This window comes from Haliotis asinina, chromosome 1 (genome assembly GCF_037392515.1).
Source record: "Haliotis asinina isolate JCU_RB_2024 chromosome 1, JCU_Hal_asi_v2, whole genome shotgun sequence".
Taxonomy (NCBI): domain Eukaryota; kingdom Metazoa; phylum Mollusca; class Gastropoda; order Lepetellida; family Haliotidae; genus Haliotis; species Haliotis asinina.
Genome location: NC_090280.1, coordinates 95,619,963 through 95,643,408, shown reverse-complemented (window position 1 = coordinate 95,643,408; position 23,446 = coordinate 95,619,963). Strand labels below are relative to the sequence as shown.

General features: G+C 41.4%; 1 protein-coding gene across 1 annotated transcript; it reads left to right on the top strand.

The window, feature by feature from the left end:
* The first annotated feature begins 149 nt into the window (after positions 1-149).
* Positions 150-22,533, top strand: LOC137284665 (WSCD family member CG9164-like). The gene is made up of 3 exons (XM_067816574.1): positions 150-734; positions 20,170-20,409; positions 22,164-22,533. The coding sequence occupies exons 1-3, from the start codon at positions 452-454 to the stop codon at positions 22,496-22,498; spliced, it is 858 nt and encodes a 285-aa protein (XP_067672675.1). The 5' UTR covers positions 150-451; the 3' UTR covers positions 22,499-22,533.
* Positions 22,534-23,446: the final 913 nt, after the last annotated feature.

Genomic DNA, 23,446 nt, shown 5'->3' with positions numbered 1-23,446 from the left:
CTCACTCCATCACCAGCCCACCAATACATTTACTCACTCATTCACTCATGTTTAACGTGAGGACAGTCCAGCTACACATAGTACGCCACCAGACTAAATACGGTAACTGCCCGAGACGGTTCAACGAAAATCGTGAACACCCTCGCCTCAGTCGATACTGGTATAACCCGTGAATGTACATACGTCTGTGTACTCCACAGATGCATGTAAGTACAGTGATAATGATTTAGATCGAGGCCGGACGACCAAGCGAGGGCTGCTTGTACTATCCATCTTGATATCTGTACAAGGCAGTCTACAGCTCCCAGTGCAGACCAGCACGTTACAGTCGGCTCGATATACGGAATACACAAGTGAACAGGGAACACTAAAAGCTGTGGAACACTGATCGGACGCCGTCTCTCCGACTCCAAGACGATGATGACGGGAGTGAAGGTGTTGCCACCGAAAGATGATGAACACCTTCCGGCGATTCTATCGGCGTCTCAAGTCTTCTGTGTTGTGTGTCGTTGTATACATCGTCGTAATTAACGTCGTGTGCCTGTACTATCTGTCTCGGGCTCCGTCGCCGTGGATATCCCATCATGGACCGTTTTTTTTAGCTCACCTGCGACGCGGGGGCTACACGTGCAAGACGATTGGGTTTTCCCCCACCCCCATGCCGTTAACAGCTCTGGCTAGTTTCCCTGGATCGGGCAACACGTGGTTGAGGCACCTCGTGCAACAGGCTACAGGTGAGTGAGAGCTAATTTACACCCGAGAGGCTGATAACATTAGTGATATGTTCAAGTTTGAGGTGTGCCTGTCGAGTTGGACCACACGATATCTCAGTTACATACACACGTGACATAGGTTTGTACCATTTTGTAAATTCAAACATACCTTACGTGCATAAATACTTTCACCATTTTTCATCATCATCATCATCATCATCATCATCATCATCATCATCATCTATATTACAATGTATGTGTTTGAGTTCATGTCGTTATCTCACAAACGCATACGATAAGTATTCTTAACCACTTGTATTGAGTTATCTCCAACGTACTTTACACCGTATAATTCCCCGCATTGGACCTGGTACCTGGGCCCTGAGCGTTGACAGGTCCAGTATGTACACAATGCTGACCTGGTACCTGGGCCCTGAGCGTTGACAGGTCCAGTATGTACACAATGCTGACCTGGTACCTGGGCCCTGAGCGTTGACAGGTCCAGTATGTACACAATGCTGACCTGGTACCTGGGCCCCGAGAGTTGACAGGTCCAGTATATACACAATACTGACCTGGTACCTGGGCCCCGAGAGTTGACAGGTCCAGTATATACACAATACTGACCTGGTACCTGGGCCCTGAGAGTTGGCAGGTCTCGTATGTACACAATGTTGATCTGGTATCTGGGCCCTGAGATTATGTTACAGGATCTATTACAGGGCATAATACAGGATCTATTACAGGGCATAATATAGGATATATTACAGGATATATAACAGTATGTATTACAGTATGTATTACAGGATATATTACAGGATGTATCACAGGACATATTACAGGATATATTACAGGATATATAACAGTGTGTATTACAGGACATAATACAAGATATATTATAGTATGTATTACAGGACATAATACAGGACATATTACAGGATGTATTACAGGGTATACTACAGTATATATTACAGGACATATTACAAGATATATTACAGGACATAATACAGTACATTATACTGTCCATGTTACGGGATATATTGGAGGATATATTACAGGACATATTACAGGATATACGACGCGATACATTGCTGGACATAATGCAGGATATATTACAAGATATAATACAGCACACATTGCGTGATATATTACATAATATATTGCAGGACATAATACAGGATATATTACGGGATATACTTCTGGACATAATGTAGGATATATTACAGGATGCATTACAGAAGATATCATACATTATACTACAGTATGTATTACAGGATATATTGTAGGACACAATACAGGCTATATTGCAGGACATAATACAGGATATATTGCAAGGTATGTTACAGGACATATTGCAGAATATATTGTATGTGTTATGAAGCAGTAAATGCACTAACAACGCAGTTATACTGGATCATACATAATGACGAAGTGCAGTCCAACATGTCACGGTACTGGTGTAAACTGACGGAACAAAAGGTCGTGACAATTCAGGGTTGACGGTGGCTACAAGTGAGACAGGCAAAAACTGCTTCTTCGATGGTGTTGTATGGAGACAAATATCGAGATTCTCCCACAGCACGTCTTGATATACCCGTTCGCTCACTTACTCTAGGTGAATCGGAAGTTCATATAACTGTAGTGGGCATATAACATATCATGAAAAAACGGGACTTTCCAAAAAAACTGCACCTTCAAAAATCCTTTTGGATGCCACAGTATTAGGTCACATATCGGAGAAGCGTCTCAGCTGAACAAGACAGTGTCGCTTGGACACTCTAACACCTGTAGGTCCGAATTCCGGTCCTCTCTGAAGAATGAGTGAGTTTTTTTATAACAGCAATATCACGGCGGGTGACACCATGGTGGGCTTCACACGTTGTACCATGCTGGGGAATCGAACCAGGGTCTTTGGCGTAACGAGCGAACGCTTTAACCACGAGATGTCACTGCACCTCACTCCGAAGATGTCTCACGGACTCCATCACAGGCTCACTCACTCACTCACTCACCCACTCACTCACCCGCTCGCTTGCTTACTCGCTCACCATCAAACCAATGAGCAGCAGCATGAACATCGATTAGCGCAGTTGGAAACCGATGACATGTGCCAACCAAGTCAGCGAACCTGACCTCCCGATCCCGTTAGTCACCTCTTACGACAAGCTGATTCGTCTTTCACAGCAAGCATTGGTTTAAGAGCGTTATGTGCGTGAACAAAACTTATAGCAGCGACTGTTTCCAACTTAAAAACATTTTCAGCGACTGTTTCCAGTTCATCTAATAACGCTCGTGAAACGTTACTGGGAACGTTATTGTTATATGGCACTGTAATCTGGAACATACACGGTAACAGAGATCGCATGTCTGTCGTAATGACGATTTGCTAATTACAAACATCACGCGGGGAGGGAGTAACGTTAGCATTGATGAAATCAGTTTCTCAGTGATGTATACGTGCGACTTGTCTAACAGTCATTTACATGTAATAACGACCCTACATTAAACCCTAGTGGAACAATCAACCAACTAAGTCAAGAGTTACAGCAAACAGTACTTGTAAGTAGATATCCCTGGACCCTCTTGAGCAAAGCAATCTTGGCGCTTAGGTGTTCGTAACTTCCATAGTTCGTAACTTCCATAGTTCGTAACTTCCATAGTTCGTAACATGAACTTAGATCGTCGTAAAGCTAAGATCGCATTGTGCTTTGTAGCCTTGACCTATGAACTCTAAGGTGAAAGTGTTGTTTTGGACCATAAATTGACAGTGCATGGGAACATGTTTCCGACCTTGTAACGTTTAGATATCTTCTCAATTCGTTTGGCAAAACCTATTATTGTGAAACCTTTTCGCACGAGACCTTTCCGAATGTCGATATGGAAATTATGAATTTGATTTATGACCGACTTAAAAGCCCAGACTGTAATAACTATTTTGTTGTCTTGATTTACGACGGAATGCGCAGATGAAAAGACATCACATTAAATAAACATGGGAGTCAAATGGCAATTCCATGATCTTTTCATTAAATAGGTTAGCTCCTGGATTAAACTCGGGCGTTTTTGTTCAAAAGAGGAAATATCAACCTTTCTGATTCAGTACAAAATAAATACATTTTAAGGTTTCCAACGCGCATGACGTCTATTGCAGATATTTTCCATGACTGTTTTCGAGGACGTCGCTGAGGAGGATGGATTCGTTTTTCTCTAATTATATTGATTTTCCCAATTAGATTCCAGTTACTCATTTATCAAATGCTTCACGAGCGTGTGTCTCTGTTGATTAACTGAACAGAATACCTGCCATTGATACGTGAGTTAGTTGGTTTGAACGCAGTTGCTTTAATGTAAACATGTCAGCTTAACGTAGGAGGAGAGGCGAACATAACACCTTTCTGCGATGTTTTCCACTCTGGTAAAACAGACGAGCAAGTGAATGATGCTGCAAAACTAACAATGTCGTGAACTGGGATTCGAACCTAGTACAGTAGATGTCTGTCGTATGCACTGTATGCAGCCAAGCGAAAAACGATTAACTGGCTCCCCTTCATTCAAACATTATTGAAATAGAAAAATATTTAATTTGTCAGTCTCAGTAAATGTAACATTAACATTTAAATTTATAAAATTTTTAAATTATTTAGTAAGGTGATAGACGTTGCACATGATTTGAGGTGTTGACGTCATTTGCATGTCCTTTGAAGCAATATGCTCTATCAGTAACCTGATATTAGGGAGACGTGTAACCACACAATTTATTAAACACAAAAAGGGGCCGACACCATGAAGATGGAAAAGTGCGACGTTAAACAACAGACAAACAAACAAACAAACAAACACAAGGCAGGAATGATAAAAGCCTGCATCACCCGTCGCATTACATTAAAAATACTTTATTGTAACCGTAGACGTCTGAGGTTTGTCCGCCGCCTAATGAGCGGCGAAACTATCTATCCTTCTGTAGTATGGCACTAAGACAGGTGTCAGCAGCACCAGTGTATCATAAGTAAGTAATTATCACGTCTAGACATCGGATACATAACCAGGTGTCTAGTGTCACGGTATCCTTTTCACATTCAATGATTGAATGGTTTCAAATCCAGAGATATGATTAATTTGGGTTTCACCTGAAAACGCCTTTGTGTGGTGCTGTGCTCAGATCACGAATCAGTTGAAGTTAAGCAACATCGTGCTCAGAGAGTCCGTGGATGGGTGGCCGTGTTTGGCAGCTTAACTCCCGAGAGTTTCTGGGATTGAAGTTCTGCCCCACAGCTAGGCACATGCGATACATATTAAGTTAAATGTTAATTACATTCATAAAGAACTGAATTTTAATTCTAGCTAGGATAATTGAATCCGCTAACCAATTGCATTTTACAGCTTTAAAGAATCTCATATTGCACGTTACCTCCCTTAGTCGTGTCGTGATCCGCCGATTGTTGATTTCAGTCGTGGACTGTTACTGATTATGAGAACTGCTTACTCAGCAACGGGTTATATTGAACCACCTGTTAACCAAACTCACTTACTATCCACATTTCATGGTATGACAAATATAAATATGGTTCTGGGATTTTATAGCGACTCCCTTGAGCGGAATTCAGCCGCTATATTATATAATGACAGTAACTAAAGGCAATTACAACCCTGTTGATGCTTTGGGGTGTTTTGGGGATAAAGCGACATGTCAATGCTGTCTCTTACTATTGTCTATTCCATCAATAGATTATTAACTATGATAGCTGGATCAGAACTGCTCCACATATCATCGGCCTATTAAGTGTGCATTATGAGCTTGCCAGCCAGCATCAGCTTGCTTACAAATTGTAATCCCTTACAGTTTTATCCTTCTGTTTACTGACTTCATGACTATTCATTACTCCCCACTCAAATTTTTCCCATTCTACTCAGATCAAAAGCTAAACTAAAGTATACATTATGTTTTATACGGGCTAAAAAAGAAATGTTTATGCATTTGATGCGGTGTCATGCTTGTTTGACAGTCGTCAGTCAAGTAATGTTTTTAAGGTTTTATATTTCTTCGGTTAAATCCACTTTTCAAGTGTATATTTGGTCCCAGCAGTTTATTTAGCACAATGTTTCAAAATTACAAATATATTAATAGAGATATTTAATTGACAAACGCGACGAGGATATCCATTCTCCACTATGTCCTCCACGATCCGGAAAATGTGTATCATTAAGGCAGACCGACGTGTTCTGCTATGTTTCATACCAAATGCTTAGACATTGGAGGGTCGATAGAAGAACAATTTACAGCAATATTCCCAGTCGTACAATGGTAATGTTTGCTCTTCTCGGATATTCATTTCTTCTGCTTCATGTCGTAATCGATGGTATAACTGATCTGGTCAGAGAGATACCCTCATCTTTCACTTGGCGCGTCCCGTCTTCACGCGTGGCGTATTGTTGTAATGCTATGCAAATATCCCTAACCGGGCCAATATTGATGATACAAGGTCAATTTCCGCTACTTTTGTCAGACTATTGATGTAGACGGTCCAACTTTAACCACTCCTAGCCTGCTGTAATTGTACCGGTATGGAATCCTTGGTCATTTGACTGGAAGTACCGGCAAGTCTGTAGGGTGATCTGTCAAGGTGATGTTCTTTCTCCCTTAGGATTAGCGCTGGCTGTGTAACTGTCTGGTTCTATCGGGATAGAAGTCTTCAGCGTTTGATGCTCTTCAAATACTAGTGTGAGCCAAACGTAACACAAACTGATATCTAACGCTAAAGTAAAATTCTTCGTAACTTAATTAGTAAGATAATCATTGTTCTCAAGGATCGTGATAACGATCTTGTCTGTGGTCTAGTGGACACAGCATTTGCCCTGAGTGTGGAAAATCTTACCAAAAAAGGTGCGGTGGGGTAGCGTAGTGGTTAAAGCGTTTGCTTATTGCGCCGCAGTCCTGAATTCGATTCCCTGTATGAGTAGGCTGTGTAAAGGCGATTTCTGGTGTTCCCCGGTGGTATCGTTGAATACTGCTCAACGCGATGTAAACATCACCCACTAACTGAACAAAACACCTTAACGGCTGGCACGTGTCTTTCGCTAGGCGCTATGGTGTCTCCATCGAGTCAGTATACTGTGTCTGAGTGAGATATCCAAGTTAAACTGCGATGCAGTGTCGTCCTGGATCATATATGTGCTGTTATCCTGACACAAGCTTAAACCGTAGACATCTGTCATTGTGCAGAAATTTTTTAAAATACTTTGCGAGTGAGTGTTTGAAACCCCACTCCAGTGCCACTGAAGCAGTCTTTACGTTATCAAACGTACAGCAGTTAAACCTATGGCGGATAACATGAACTGCAAACGTTGACGCGCGGCCGGAAAGCATCAGATTCTACTTTTCACGTTACTTCACCAAACATGAAGCCAAACTTCACCAAACGTAGAATCTGTTCTGTCTCGGATTCTCCCTAACAGCGGGGATATCACAGTGATTTTCTAGATATTGTTAGTAACGGGCTTCACTAATATACATCATCTCAGGAACCAAAATTCAGTTGTATGTTTCATAACCTCATCCCTATAACTATCTTTCAAATCCCGCTCCTGCAACCATATTGACTCATCCCCTGAGCCATTGGGTGACTTTGCCTACACGGCATTTCCGATAATATGAACATCGTGTTACTCAGTCAATATTTACTACTTCGTGGCTTCCAGGTATTACAAACATGTGCTCGAACTATTGCTCAGATAAGTGACGTTATGGGTAACATGAATGATTCAAGGAACTGAAATTATCCCTTCAGCAGTTTAGAAAGGTCAGAACGCTCATCAAATTACATTGTTCTGTTTTTCCGGGATATACTGGACCTATGTCATAATAGAACATGTGTCTGAGGGTAATCGAGTTTAACATTGCGGTCCTAATTATCGTCATCGGACGTCAGTGCAGTGAAGACTTCATGGTGTCAGACCTATACGTTGTTGTTAGAGACTTGTGGTTTATTGTGTCTGTTGTGTGTCTTTTGTCTTCTTCTTAAGGGATCTGTCATGGTGTCCATTGAAAGTGTTGAGCTTATAGAAAGCAAAATAACAACATACTATACCATGAAACGAGTTTATAGAAAGCAGAACCTCGATAGAGGTCATCACATTCAAGGCTTCAGTAAAGTTTTTCTGGCTGACATGGTGAGGAAATTGCAAGATTTGAGGTATTATTGGCAAATGTGATGGTGTTGTCCTGTGTAATCCCCTATGTTTAATTGAACCATACGTTCTCTTGTTTTTCTTCAGTTGAACAATGTCTATGTGTGTTTATGTCAAGAGGAGGAAAGATACGCTCATCTTTACGCAAACACCTGGTAACATCAATATTTCATCATTATGATTCATAAACAGATATGCGAATTGTTTATCGTACACGTGGTACAAATCAAAATAGGCAGTTGCGTCATACATAATTATAAAACTGATTACTTATTCGGCATTTACTTATTTGGATAACGCACAACAATACCATAAAAACGTTCGAAATCTTCCATAAGGCTTTGAATGTAGTAATTCTGATCACACAAAGTCCACGCAGGAGTCATGTAAGGCTTTTCAAAATAAGAAAAAACCTGCATGGTTCTAGCCAAAGACCTGTGAACCTTAGTCACAGTGGGATGAACCTACTAAAATACTGCTCGATTAAAGACAAAATTGACAATTGGAGAAATGGTGTCCCCCTTATTATGCTGTGTCGTTATGCCCTGTCAAAACTCGTATAACAACTAGCAGGTGCATTCCTCGCTCAGAGATTGTGTCTTTCATGTGGCTGAACGAGACACTATGTCACGTTACAATACATTTCGCGATAGTTTATCTGCGATGCGATGCATATCATACACCTTGAAAGAACGACATAGTATTAAGATTTAAAATGGTTTATTTCAATGTATTTGTGTATAATAATAACACTATTCTAATAAAGAAGCACGTAATTCTATCATACTTGCGTATTTTTCTCTAGATAATTTTTGACATGGTTGAGATAATACTGTTTTGAAAAAAGTCATGTATCGTTTTGCATCGATACACCAGTCGACAATACGATAGCTGTATCAGACTGACACGTATCACGATGTATGGGTGCATCAGTGAATTGTCCCAGCCGAAGTCTTTCATAAAGAAGGGGAATAAGGGAGAAGCAAAGAACCTAGGTTTGTGTAATGAAAGGTGTCAACAATTCACTGAGTGATTTTGAATCACATTTTTTATATCCGCGAAGTGACACCATCACGCAGTGCTGTTTATTATACGGAAGTGGTAATTTGAGACACACGTCACTTCCGGCCTCCTTGTTGAACCTTACCTGTTCGTTCAAAGCCATTGTCAACTCGAATCGGTGGTTGCTCCACCCGTTCTCTAGTACAGTGCCCCAGATTCTCAACTGAAGCTCGTCACGCCGAAGACCCGGCTTCGATTCCCGGCATGGGTACAATGTGTAAAGTCCATTCCTGGTGTCCTCAGCCGTGATATTGCTAGAATTGTTAAAATAAATCGGCGTAATACTATACTTGTCTATTAACACAACACGGTTCAGACACTCGCCATAAACTTTCTCAACTATAACATTGTAATGGAAGGGTAAAAAAAACCGATGATGCAGAGGAGCTTGGTCCAAGTCGTAAATTCCTCATTACTCATATTGTCACCCCTTGCGACCAGCAAAAGTTGCCGTGAACAATCCTAACCGGACAACACGGGTTAGTGGTTGAGGCTTGCGCAGAGAGTGTTTGATTTCAGTGCCCCAGTAAACAGTGTGTCAAACACCACGGCCTGTCGGTCAGCTTGTGTCTACGATCCACGAATTGTGCCATGACTAAGGGAGGTAACTCCGCACAACAATAGTGAGATATGAGATATGATTTGAAACACACGAACACGGTTTGTTGTTTGTCATCATAATGTCCCAATTTATGTTGGTTAATCCGGTGACTGACGCCATGAGCACCGAACGACCCAATAAGAGTATCATGACACATATCAAGCAAGTCAAGGAACCTCACCGCTCGAGTCCTTTAGTCACCTGTGGTGAAAGGCAATACAATTCTGATCCTCCTTACCTGTGAAGATCCGAGTTAGAATTGGTCTTTATCCATGCTTGACGTAAGAGGTGACGACAAGGATAGGGCCATCAAGCTCGCTGACTTGGTCGACACATATCATCGGTTATCAATTGCGTAGGTCGATGCTCATGTTGTTAATCATTAGACTGTCTGGCCCAAACTCGTGTATTTACGAACATCCGCCATATTGCTGGAATATTGCTGAGCGCGTAAAAGTAATCTCACTCATTCAGTGATCCTTCTCTTCATGGGGATTAGTTCTAAAGGGAGACATCGTCCTAACTAATAAATCATGAAACAGTAACTCGATTAGTTGTGTTTCGCCGTATGTCCAACAATAACTGTAGTCTATGACAGTCTATAGTGATTCGGGACACTCTAATAAACTATTTCAGTAGTCATTCACACATGACATTTGTCATCGGAAGTGGCTGTGGGACAGCATAGTCGTTTAAGCGTTTGTCAAAGCGAAGACCCTGGTTCGACTCCCCACATGGGAACAATCCCTGGCGGTCAATTTCTAGTGTCCACTGCTTGATATTGCTGACACATATTTTTTAAAATATATTCAACGTTTTTTTCACTTAAAAACCATGTACTAGCATACGTTTTGTTTTAATTTCAGATTACATGCAAAGTTTTACACATTTTGTCCGTGCAGGTTAGATAGGTTTTTTCCTTACCATTTAGGTCTACAGGTACCTTCTTCTCAGACTCACATCGATAATGTATCTTTGTTACTCTTTTACTTATTAGAAACGGTTTATCTGTAATCGTGTTAAAACAGGGTTAAAACCATCTGACAGGACGATGGGAAAACTAAGCGAGTAGAGCGTTCCTCGTCACGCTGAAGTCCCGCGTTCGATTCCCCACGTTGGTACAAGTTCCGCAACCCATTTCTGTTGACACTGCCGTGATAGTGCTAGAAAATTGCTAGAAGCGGCGTAAATTCTTAGTCATTCGTGAGAGATCTGGGTTTGATTTCAGATTACATGAAATGTTTTACGCGATTGGTTTGTATAGGCCTGAATCCGTACCATAGAGTTTTATGACTATACCTCCCTCAGAGTCACAGATCGATGTTTCTTTGCTTGATGAAAAACTGATGAGAAAAAATCACTTATCCTATGATGTTTTTGACCGATCCGTGTCGATTCCGTAGACTGTCAGTCCCAACACTAGCTATATCTCTCACCAGACTGTCAACGTCAGCCTTGACTTTGGCCCAACACACAGCAAACACACTGTCACAACTGACCCGTGCCCCCTCACGGTAACATGAAATAGACATAACTAGGTTAAAATACATAACCATTGTTGATCTGTACAGCCGATGATATGTGTCGATGTTAGTGTAGCAACAAACTTCTTGTCTTGATTGTCTTCCAGCGAGAGAACCAGTACCGCTAGCCTCGATTTAATGGCTGACATCCAGCTGGTAAAACGAAACATTATCCCAGTGGAGTTGAGGATGGTGTTTCAGCACTTCCTAGCATGGGTACCTTATCTTTGAAGACAGACTTGAGTTGCAGTGATAATCTGGATCGACGAACAGTCCTATTAACCTTGCTTAACCTTGTTACTCAGATTTCTGTTCGAATTAACGGTTTATCTGGAATCTGGTTTAAACGACGTTAAACCTATCTGATGGGACAATGGGATCACTAAGTGGGAAAAGCGTTTGTTTATCGCGCTGAAGACCCGCGTTTGATTCCCCACATGGTACAATTTCAGCAACCCATTTCTGGTGACCCTACCGTGATACTGCCACACTATTGGCAAATGCCGATTAGTCCCTAATCATTCACTCTGTATGTGATTAGAGATATCAGAGATATTGCTATACTGTTCGACAGGAAAGAAAGTAGCATAAGGATTTGTTACAAAGCATAAAGGGTCCGGGGATTTCTCTGAGAATAAAACAAAACAAAACAACAAACCCCAAACAAACAAACAAAAAAAACAAAAACCAAAAAACAAAACAAAACAAAACAAAACAAAAAAACCAAACAAACAAACAAAAAACAACAAAAAACAAACAAAAAAACAACCCCAAAACCAAAACCAAAAACAAAACCAAAACCAAAACCAAAAATAAAACAAAAACAAAAACAAAAACAAAAACAAAAACAAAAACAAACAAAAAAACAAAACTAAAAAGCATCTTTGGGTTTTGATTCAGAAGGGGGTAACCATGGAACATCCGCAAATATTACTTGCAATAACCATCTACCAATTAGGATTTACGTATCATTTGAATTATATATTTATCTGACTGTCTACTGTGTTAGCGTTGGCTGTTTGACCTTATTTCTTTCAGCAGAATTAATTACGGAATGTGACATTATGAGAGTGTAATTAGTACGTATATACTCCACGGAGAGATTATTCCGAGAACCATACCTCATTTTCAGAAATGAATTGTTATTTGACGCCACACTAGTCTTAATCAGTATGTGTGCTCTCTACAAAGAGACAGTTCCAGCAACCGAACCTCATTTACCAACGTATGATCAGTGGTATGTGCCTTTGTAAGAGAAACTACGGTACGCGTGTCCACTGCAAGCCAATTATTAATCACAAGTGGTCTCTGAGTCGATACATCTCTCCCTCTCCCAAGACCTGGCACGCCTAGAGCTTCTGTATCCCGGAGACTTCCAAGGGACTGTTGAAATATATAATACTATAAATCTAGCGTCGTTACCTAGTCTGTCGGAATACTTCTGGAGAGAGCTTCACTGAGAATTGTTGTTTATTGATATTAGATGCGCCTCTTCTTTACAGATACGACACCGCTCTACTTTATCTTGTATATGTGTATTTACTTTATTTAGCATGCACGTAAGTCATCGGGGCGTGGTATAACACTGAGGAAAATTTTCAGATTGAATAGCTTCAGTTTTCAAGAAGAAAAAGAAAAACAAAAAAACATTGCATGGTTTATGAAGGTCTGTTTGTTTGCAGTTTAACGCCCCTCTAGAAACAGTGTATCTGTAGTCGTGTTAAAACAGGATTAAAACCATCTGACAGGACGATGGGATACCTAAGCGAGTAGAGCGTTCCTCGTCACGCTGAAGTCCCGCGTTCGATTCCCAACGTTGGTACAAGTTCCGCAACCCATTTCTATTGACACCGCCGTGATAGTGCTAGAAAATTGCTAGAAGCGGCGTAAATTCTTACTCATCCGTTCTGTGATGAGAGATAGAAAAGGCATACTTTTGGTTTTAATTTCAGATTACATGAAATGTTTTACGCGATTTGTTTGTACTGGCCTGAACCCGTACCATAGAGTTTTATGACTACCTCCCTCAGAGTCACAGATCGATGTTTCTTTGCTTGATGAATCACTTATCCTATGATGTTTTTGACCGATCCGTGTCGATTCCGTAGACTGTCAGTCCCAGCACTAGCTATATCTATCAGCGGACTGTCAACATCAACCTTGACTTTGACCCAACACACAGCCAATACACTGTCACAGTTGACCCGAGCCCCCTCACGGTAACATGAAATAGACATAACTAGGTTAAAATACATAACCCTTGTTGATCTGCACAGCTGAATTCTTTTTTCAACGTTCATATCAGAAGACGACAAGAATGACATTCATGCATTCATTCATTCTCCAGAAGGAGGAATCGATCTGAATATTCTCGGTGACGAAGTGACGCTTAAACAAAACGACCATCCAAATCTCTGTGCATTCCAAAGTCACTGAAAATCTACATTAACACTTCAAACCTAAGTATTATGGGTTATTCCAGAGCTTATCTTCAAGAAATTGCGGTATTGATTCAGGCCTCGGGAGATGGCCATCACAAATTTTCATTTTCAAGTTTCAAGACAGCTTTTACTGTATGTGGTATGGTGGTTTACGAAAGGTCATCGCTACATTGTTGACATTCAAGGGAAGATTCTATACTGGAGCTGTCACGCGTACTCAGTGTTGAGATTGAAGGGTGGAGTTTGTGGTTTAAATCCAACATGTGTTCGTTACATGTGCACCTTGTTTACGCTTGCTTGCTTGTTTGTTTGTTTGTTTAACGTTGCACTCGTAAAAAGACAGATGTTTATCTGTAAATAATGCAATTTGGACCTGGCGATCCAGTGGCTGATATCATGAGCCTAGTACATAACACTTTCTCAGTGAAGTATAAATTCTAGTACCATTTTTAGCTTGAGCAACTGATTCGAACCCACACTCTCAGACTCAGGCATCTAAATGCTTACAGACGGAGTCAACATTCGTCACTGATGATTTTGTGGGTTCAAATTCCTGGATGGGACTCATCCCCCAAAGTACTACAATCTGTACCTTTCTGTGAAAGTGAAATCACAGGTAAAATGCATGCTACATTTGACCATTTACTTAATGGCAATGAGTATGTATCATGAGTATTGAGCTACACAGCTGGGACACGATGAGATCCGCCAGCCAAGTCAGCGAACCTGACCACCCGATCACGTTAGTCATCTCGTCGACAGGTATGGGTTACTGAAGTCCAATTCTAACCCGGACCTTAACGGGTCTGTCAAATGAACCGGACGGTTGTTTTACAGTTCAGTCGTTCTGCTTTAGGTCCAAGAATACTACGTCTTGTGATTAACTTCTGTATTTCAATTCACCTCGGATCGTGAGATCTATCTGTATTAAGCTGCAAGACAAATGTTCTCCTCCAAACCATTTAGTGGTTTATTTTTACGTGAAGCAGACTCGTCCCAGCAAGGTTAAAGCGGCATTTGTTGCGTGTAAACAGTCATGAGGCATGGTCGTTGTAAATGTCTGTGATCTGTTCAGGATGTTTGTCTACGACTAGTCTGAACTGTCTGACATCAAACATACTTCTCCTGGATCAGCGTTAGTCGGGTTCTATCGCTTAAAATGAGGAAGAGCTCTCATACTTATGAAGGTTTTAGACCAGAATGAGGGTAACTCGAGGATGTGGGTAACTCACGCCTGAGACGAGGCGATTCTAACTCTGTACAACGCGTGAATCCCTTTCATGATTAAATCTATTGTTTCATACGATAAGCGGCGTCCATTCTGTTGTCAAAGATGTCTTACATACACATAGACACATATGTCTACACATGTCACCAGTATCTACGATGAACAATGAAATAGCTAACGTGATACTAATGAAGATCGGGATTAGAACTGGTCTTCAGTAACCCTTACTTGTCGCAGGATGCGACTAACGGGATTGGGTGGTCAGACGCGATAATGTGGTTGACACGTCATTCTATCTACTGTGTAAATCAATGGTTAGGTTATTAATCACTGGATTGTCTGGAACAGTCGCTTTTTGCTGAACGAGGCGTTACAAAACAACAACCAGCTGTAAACAATCCAATCAAATCATTTGTAAAAAATTAATATATCATGTCCTGAAATGATATCTTGGTGATATATTTCCTTACTGAAGCAAGACGGCTGAGGAACATCGTGAAGGAAAATACTCGACACTCAAACACGTAAATGGACAAAAATACGTCGTAACCCACGCTTGTTGTAAGAGGTGACTAACAGGATCGGGTGGTCAGACACGCTGACTTGGTTGACACATGCCATTGTGTACCAACTGACCGATGCCTCTGTTGTTGATCACTGGGCTGTCCCGTCCAGACTCGACTTATTTATTTACAGAACGCCGCCAAATACCTTGAATATTGCTGAGTGCGGTGTTAAACAGCAACAAAAATAACCAACCAACCAACAACAATCCATCAGATCATCTGTAAACAAATTACAATTAACATCCAATTAACATAAAAATTTGACGAAATATTTCCTGTCTGAAGAAGGAACATCTTCAAGAAAAATACTCGATACACTCAAACGATTAAAACGCCAAAACCTGAAGCGTCGTCTGCTGTTAAATAAGTGACTTCTTCAGATCAATTCCATCGTGAATAAGAATAACATGACATTAGACAAAATAAGGATCATCAGATTCCTGTCTGACTTTGACATCACAACCCTGCTGTGAAAGGAATTACAATTCATCATTCAGACAAATTGCTAATTCATCTCGAGGAATGTGATTCTTTACTAAACCCTTTATAGAACCGCACACGACGTAACCAGACTTCCGCCATCGAGTGGAAAATAGCTCTTGTATTGTTAACAATCGCTGTGGGTCCAATGCTACATAGATTTCTACATGGCACTATCGCGAGGATGAGAGACCTAAACCGAGAGACATTGATTCCCAGTAACATATGTCGAGTGCCCGCCTCCTCCGTCACAGAAGGTGAAACAAGGTTTTGCTAAATCGATAAAGAGAAGGAAAATTGGCTTAAGAGACAAGACGTTTGTACATTGCCTTCTTAATCAACACAATTATGAAGTCAACAGCTGTCGGTTTTCATCGTTATACGATTTAGTAGGTTCTTGTTTTTGCCAAGCGAGAAACAGTTTGACGTCAGTGTTCGGGATCACAGTCTACGATCCCTTACTCACTGACCCACCCACTCACTCACCCACCCACTCACTCACCCACCCACTCACTCACCCACCCACTTACGCACTCCTGCACTCACCAACTCAGTCTACAGCCCCTTATTCACTGACCCACCAACTTACTCACGCCCCCATTCGCTCACTCACTAACTCATTCATTCACCCACTCACTCACTCAAACACTCACTCACTCAACCACCCAAAGACCACTCACTCACTCGAAGTGCAATACATGTTCGGATACACGGATCTACTGAACAAAAAACCTAAGAGGAAGTACTTGGGTATTTATTTTCCATGCCGTAAATCTCATGTGACGTCGTCGCATTGGTTTGCTTCAGACTGAAAGTAGCCAGCTGGGCGATCGAGACTTGTGTCAAGTACTTTTTATTACCTGGAGTTTCCCTGTGCCGTGGTCAGGACTTTGTGTTGTAGACTCGTAAATATGTTATGGAGTATACGGGGTCACACTGATGAGGCATAAATTTCTATACAATCTTATCAATATCTTTTGTTATCTGTGTTATTACTACCACTACTCTTTAACAATGTTAAACAGTTATCTGAGGCACAAGGAATGCATTTTTCTATACAATCTTATCAATATCAGATCTTAGTTTTTGATACCATTAACCAGATGTTCAGCAATGGTTCAGAGGAAGAGTATTATCAATGTCTCATATTTCAACAAATTATGTTGGTAACACTTTTAATATCAACTCAACTCACTCACTCACTCACTCACTCACTCATTCACTCACTCACTCACTCACTCACTCACTCACTCACTCACTCACTCAAGGTCAAACGCTCATTGATTGTTGCCCTAGAAGCACTCACTGCCTGGATATATCCGTGTTTCACTCAGGTTCTTTAATTGACAAACTTGTTTCATCGCAACGAAGTAAAGAATTCTTGACGAACTCCGTGTTGTTAATCGATAATCCTTGAAGCTACTGTGTATAACACCATATATCATATGTCGTAAAAGTGTGGCATTACTCTGAATAAAATATGACCATCGTCTACAGGTTTCAGACTCAAAGGGTCGGTCCTTTGTACAGCACCGTAGACTACTCAGCCTCCTTGGGCCGCCTGTTGAAGTGCTGGTTCTATACTGTAATATCGCTTAGCATACGAAATTAAAGCACTTAGTCCACGCTGCACATGTATGAAAATGACAGGCTCTTTTTTGTAAACATTTAGGCTGCATAAAAAAAATTAATGTTTCTCGGGCACATTTTTTTCAAAAGTGACGAAGGCGGTAGGCCTTTTTCAAATTTTTGACAGGAAAAAAATGACGCGTGAGGAACATATTTGTTTTCTCAGAAATGCATCTGGGGATGTTTAGCACGTGTTAATGAGTTGAAATTTCAGCGACAATCGTTCTTACAGACACTCAGTCGTGTAGTGGACAAACGGATGATCGAGACATGGCCAAGACAAAATTATTGTTTTCAAATAGCAATGAAAAAAATGTCACGCGCACATGTAAAAGAGACGTGCCGATACCCGAGAAAGAATTCACATTTTAATTTAGCCGTATGCAAAATATAGCGTGCTTGTTTATCTCTGGATATCCTAGCCATTGAACTAAATGCATATTGTGGTAATGGTTATTGTCTGAAGAGTCGAATCACTTCTATTATCTGAATCAGCCATCTGTATCTGAAGCCAGGCACGTAAGTTAACGTTAACAGACCCTTTGTTGCAGTGTAGGTCACCGTGACCTATCTCACAGACAATGGGATATATTGAAGGCTGGTGTATCTGGCGACGTGAGCATACTATAATGTCATAATAAAATGAGACCGAACAATTGACTGAGAAATATACGGGGACATTGGACCGATACGGAGATGTGCAATCATTAATATTCCAACTATGTGACGCTAGTCTGTAATAATCTAGTCTGTGTCAGACAATCCGGTGATCAACATCATGAGCATCGTTATACACAGCTGGGTTACGATGGCATGTGTCAATTAAGTAAGCGAGCCTGACCACCAGACCTCGGTCGTTGACTGTTTCTGCAAGCATGTCGTCAGACACCTCAATGTTCTCTGTGCCCTAGGTGTGGTAGCTCCTGATCTCTCTCTCCTCCACTTATAGACTAAGGCTTAATCTCTGAATATATTTTATGGTTTAGATAGTAACAAACAAATCCATTTTAATTGAAAAGGAGACCCAGGGAGACCAAAGATTCAACCTGAGGAAATCTAGACTTGTTTCATTTAAGGCTTTAGCACTGCAGAGAAGGCTTGGCAGTTGGCAAAATAATGTGGTTCAGGGACCGTGAGACAGACTACACCACCGGCAGCACAGCCTTCTGACTCTCTGGATAATGCAGAAGGCTGCAGTGTTCGGAAGTCTACTTATACGCCTGAAGTTCTTGGTGGGTTCGACTAGGCTTCCTGCGACTTTCCTGCGAGAAGTCACATACACTTTCTGGGCTGTGTTTAGAGGGACAAGGGACCTGAACTGATGAACCTCATCAGCCCGACTTCGTCAGGATCTCCCGAACTGTCTGTGCATTTTTAATCTGTAAATAATAATAATAAAATTTATACATGCTCACTGCATGCTCCATGTGCTGACACATTAACCCTGGACAACGGGTACAGGAGACCCGTCGTGGGAAATACAACTTGTCACCTGTCAGTCAAACACAGACTACCATCGTATCATATTAGGTAACCCAATTTCCCACATGTATCACATGCTCTTTGTTGTGGGGGCAGGACGGAAGTCCTAGAAACTATCTGGAGTCAAGTTGTCAAACAAGGCCACCCATCCAAAGACTCATCACGCCCAGCGTTGCTTAAAGGTCACATGCAACCAAATAATCAAACATAGTTAAAACACACAGTTATCACTTATTCCTGATATACAAAATGAACTGCTGATTAAGAAAAACAAATAAACAAAATTATAAGCACATAATCGCAAATCAAAAAGTACGATGTTTTGTACTTGGGTTTACCTCCCTCGAAACGAAGCAGCCGTGATACCGAACCCAGTCAGAGCCGGTGGTTGCGCACTCATGTGTGACGAACTTTTTTCATTGGCCACTGGTTCATTTGCCTATACGTGTAGTCATAAGCCCGAAAGGTGTTACTTTCAAATTGCATGTGATAAGTGATTGAAGTTGTGCATTGCACATTGCTATTAACAGATACGCAGGGACATACAAGTATGAATCAACCAGACACTGAGTTTTCTCTGTGACAGAGTCTGCTTATCACAATCAACATGTTTTGTTTGTTTTTTTATGTAACGAGTAGATTATGTACTTTATTGTGTACACAGCCAAGAGTAGACTACTGCTCACGACCTCATTCTCCGGACAGGCATACTGTTTGAAGCTCCACGAACCTTTACACTGCGCGTGCGGAGCGCAGCGCAGCGCAGCATAGCTGTTGAACCCAGTTTTTCCCCCAGCGCTGGGGGAGAATTAGTGAATCGTTTGAACTCGCAGGATTTTTTCACAGCGTTTTTCTTCAAGTTTATAGGTTGAATTGGCGTTTATAGAAGATTTTGTTTCGGTAAGTGCATCAGAATCAGAAGGGAAAACTTTTACGTTTTACGTTGCATGTGACCTTTAACCTGTGTTCTAGGCACTGGACCACTCACCGCCACAAAGGTTATGTTGGAACGAGCAATTGTCTTAGATGCATTTGTTGCTATGTTTGATGGGTGGCGGGGTAGCCTAGTGGTTAAAGCGTTCGCTCTTCATTCCGATGACCCGGGTTAGATTCCCCACATGGGTAACATTTGTGAAGGCCATTTCCCCGACGTAATATTCCGAAAGGTGACATGCAACGTAAAACTCTGCAAGCATCGATACAAAATCTGTATACAGATCGTGCACATTTGTATTGGAAATTCCACTTTCACCTTGCAGGTATCGCAACCGGAAGTGTGTACAATGACCTCATCCTGAAGCACCATGGTTTCCCCGGAGAAGGGGTGAGAGACAGCCGGGTGGTGATGGTGAAGACCCACGAGTGGGGGAGTGAACATCGCCGGGAGTTCTCTCGTGCAGTGCTCCTCATTCGGGACCCCTTCGACTCTCTCCTGGCGGAGTTCAACCGGCGTTATGGAGGCCACAGAGGTCATGCCCTTCCACATGACTTTGACAAAGGTAGGTCAAGGACGGGCATAGGCAAACATCAGGGTTTCGAGATTCGAAAGTGGGACCTAGCAATTGTCTGCTTTAATCGTCGGATTATATATCAGATGCGATCAAGTATAAACTGTTTTGGAGGGGATGTGAATTTACTCATCTCATATTACACGTGTAATTAAAGGCTTTCAATCGGTTAACTACAGTTTTTTTGTTTTTCGTTGTTGTTGTTGTTGTTATTTTGGTTTTTATTTGGCAAAAATGAGCACAAATGACCGACCGACCGTCTGCATGAAAGAACGAATGAACGAATGGATGAATGAATGGGTTGTTTTGTGCAGCTTCAGATATCTCAGGCTCCGACCGTCTTCTCATTAGGCAGACAGTAGACCAGTCAAGTCATCACTGTACTGCTTTCAGTCAGAAATCGTGTCGAGGCGTTGCGAAAACATCTGAAGTGTCTGACCTTTGTACGTGTATGTAGGACTTTGGGAGTCCAACAGCGCATAGTCTAGTGGACAGAGCATGTGTTGGGAGTACATTAAGACCAGAAAAAAATACGTCGCACGGTGCCATGTTTTGTCAGGAAGGATGACAGTATATGAATCATTCCTTACTATTCCAGCTTATAAATGCCTCTTAAAGACTTTAACGGACCTGTCGGTTCAGAATTACCACACAGTGTCTGATTTGGGTACTTATCGTGAACAGTAGCTCAAAGGGTTAAAACGCGGTATTGTGTGGCAGAACAAACAACCATACACAGGATTGTAAAGTGATGAAGTGGTGAAGTAGTCGTATGTATATCCGGAGTTCCACCATACCGCTGGTGCAAACGCCATACCAGTCTCTCATCCGTCACATTAGCTGGCAGCAACATAGTGTTGGGTGTCGCCCTCTAACGTTGTGACGACACCGATGGTATTTGTGACTGAACTGGCATTTGAGGATTTAGAATTTGTTCTTTGTAATCATTTCTACCACTGGTCTAAATCTTGCCATTGTAATGACTATCATCTGTGAAGATCTGCCTTTGTGGATTTAATCATTTATTCTTTACTTCTTTTGTCTTCTCAGTTCGAGCGAAATCCTTTGATATGTGTGTGGTGTGGAAAGGGTTCTGTCGCTACTATTTACGACAACAAATATGTCACCGTGACGAAGATACATTAACCTTAAAGACCCGGGTTAGAACTGGTCTTCAGCAAACCATGACATGCATCAACCAAGTCAGGGAAACTGACCACACGATTCCTTTAGTAACCTGTTCTGACAAGCACTTCAATCCCGATCCTTATCCGTGAAGATCTGCGTTAGAATTGTTCTGAGACTTGTCGTGGCGACTAACCGGATCGGGTGGTCAGGCTTGCTGACTTGGTTGACACATGTCATCGTCTCCCACTTATGTCAGTCGATGCTCATACTATTGATAACAGCATTGTCTGCTCCAGACTCGGTGATTTCCAAGCCGTCGCCATATAGCTGGAATACTGCTTAATGCTTTACTACTACTACTACTACTACTACTACTACTACTACTACTACTACTACTACTACTACTACTACTACTACTACTACTACTACTACTACTACTACTACTACTACTACTGTTGCTGCTGCTGCTACTATTACTATTACTACCACTACTACTACTGCAGTCATTCCTGCTACTATTTTTACGCTGAAACTTCTTCCCCTGGTGACTCTTCCGCCCGCTACCAGTGATGCGACATAAGCATGCATACTTGTTAATTCTCCATGTTGCTTTACAGACTGGCAAACGTATGTCTCTGTCCAGTCCCGTGGGTGGGTGGAGATGAACACTGATTGGTTGAATTTCGATGGACCACTTCTCATTATGCAGTACCGAGACCTCCAGACCAACATGCTCAATGAAACCAGAAGACTGTTCAACTTCCTGAACATGCGCGTCAGTGACCCGGAACTAGTGTGCATGGTTTCCAACGCGCATGGCAACTTTAAACGACCAAAGAGTCAGGTGTTACCTCAAGTTCGATACTCGTACTTCATGCGGTCGACAATCGGAAAATATATACAGAATGTGACTAAGGAAATACAGAACTATTACAAACTACGAAAAAGTTAAGTTTCCATATCAATAAAATATTTTGTATTTTTTTACATACGTATTTGTGCTTATTTATTTTTTCTGAAAACATTTGAGACCGGTAAACATACCTGACTGACAACGATGTTTGTAAGCATAGCAGTTCATCCGCTGTGTATCTCAGTATCTGAGTAAGTGTGTTTGGTAGAGGCACACAGTTATCTACCCTTACAGAGGATGCTGTCCTGAAACGTAGAGTTCAGTCCCCTTGGAGTGACAGAAATCACGACTGTGGATTCGAACCCCACATTTAGTACCAATCCTTTGTTATGAGCAGTAAATGTCCATGACCTTCGGGGTGTGCCTCACATAAAGTTGGAACTATATTGAGTATTATCTTACCTCACATATAAAACTCTGTTATCTGGCGGGAAAATTCAGCCTTAAAAAATTATGTGAGAGGAAGCTGGTCATAAGGATATATGTCCTCTGTATATGTGCATATACACACAAAAACACGTTTTAAGGAGAGGATGTACGTGTAGGAACGAGGTTTGCACATGATACGGATTGAGAGTTACAACATGGACCTGTGAAGTAGCATTGCCAGGTATGAATTATCGCGCATTTAACTCTGATATTTAGTATAATATGCAATTTGGTACAATAGCATAATCAATGAATGTATCTGAAATTTGTTTGTTGCATTTAAATTCTTTAACTTAATACATGAATTGTGCAGAAAAGTGGCAGGTTTCGTAAGGGATCTTGGATTCTGAAACATACAAGGAGTCCAATCAACTTAAAGCGTAAAGTATATATTCATCACTGCTCGAATGCCCAGGCATGTACTGACCAGTAGATGGATATCCTCGCTAACAGGTCACAAACATGTCCATCAGCAACATTGTAAATATCACAAACAGGGGTCATCTGTGACACTGTAAATATCACAAACAGGGTCTTGATTTTCGAAGATCTCTAAGC

What these genes read in the sequence shown, in the direction of transcription:
- LOC137284665 (XM_067816574.1), top strand. Translation starts at nt 452, where the DNA reads ATGATGAACACCTTCCGGCGATTCTATCGGCGTCTCAAGTCTTCTGTG. An exon ending in CCTCGTGCAACAGGCTACAG is followed by an intron (nt 735 to 20,169) that starts GTGAGTGAGAGC and finishes TTCACCTTGCAG; the next exon opens with GTATCGCAACCGGAAGTGTG. An exon ending in TCCACATGACTTTGACAAAG is followed by an intron (nt 20,410 to 22,163) that starts GTAGGTCAAGGA and finishes GTTGCTTTACAG; the next exon opens with ACTGGCAAACGTATGTCTCT.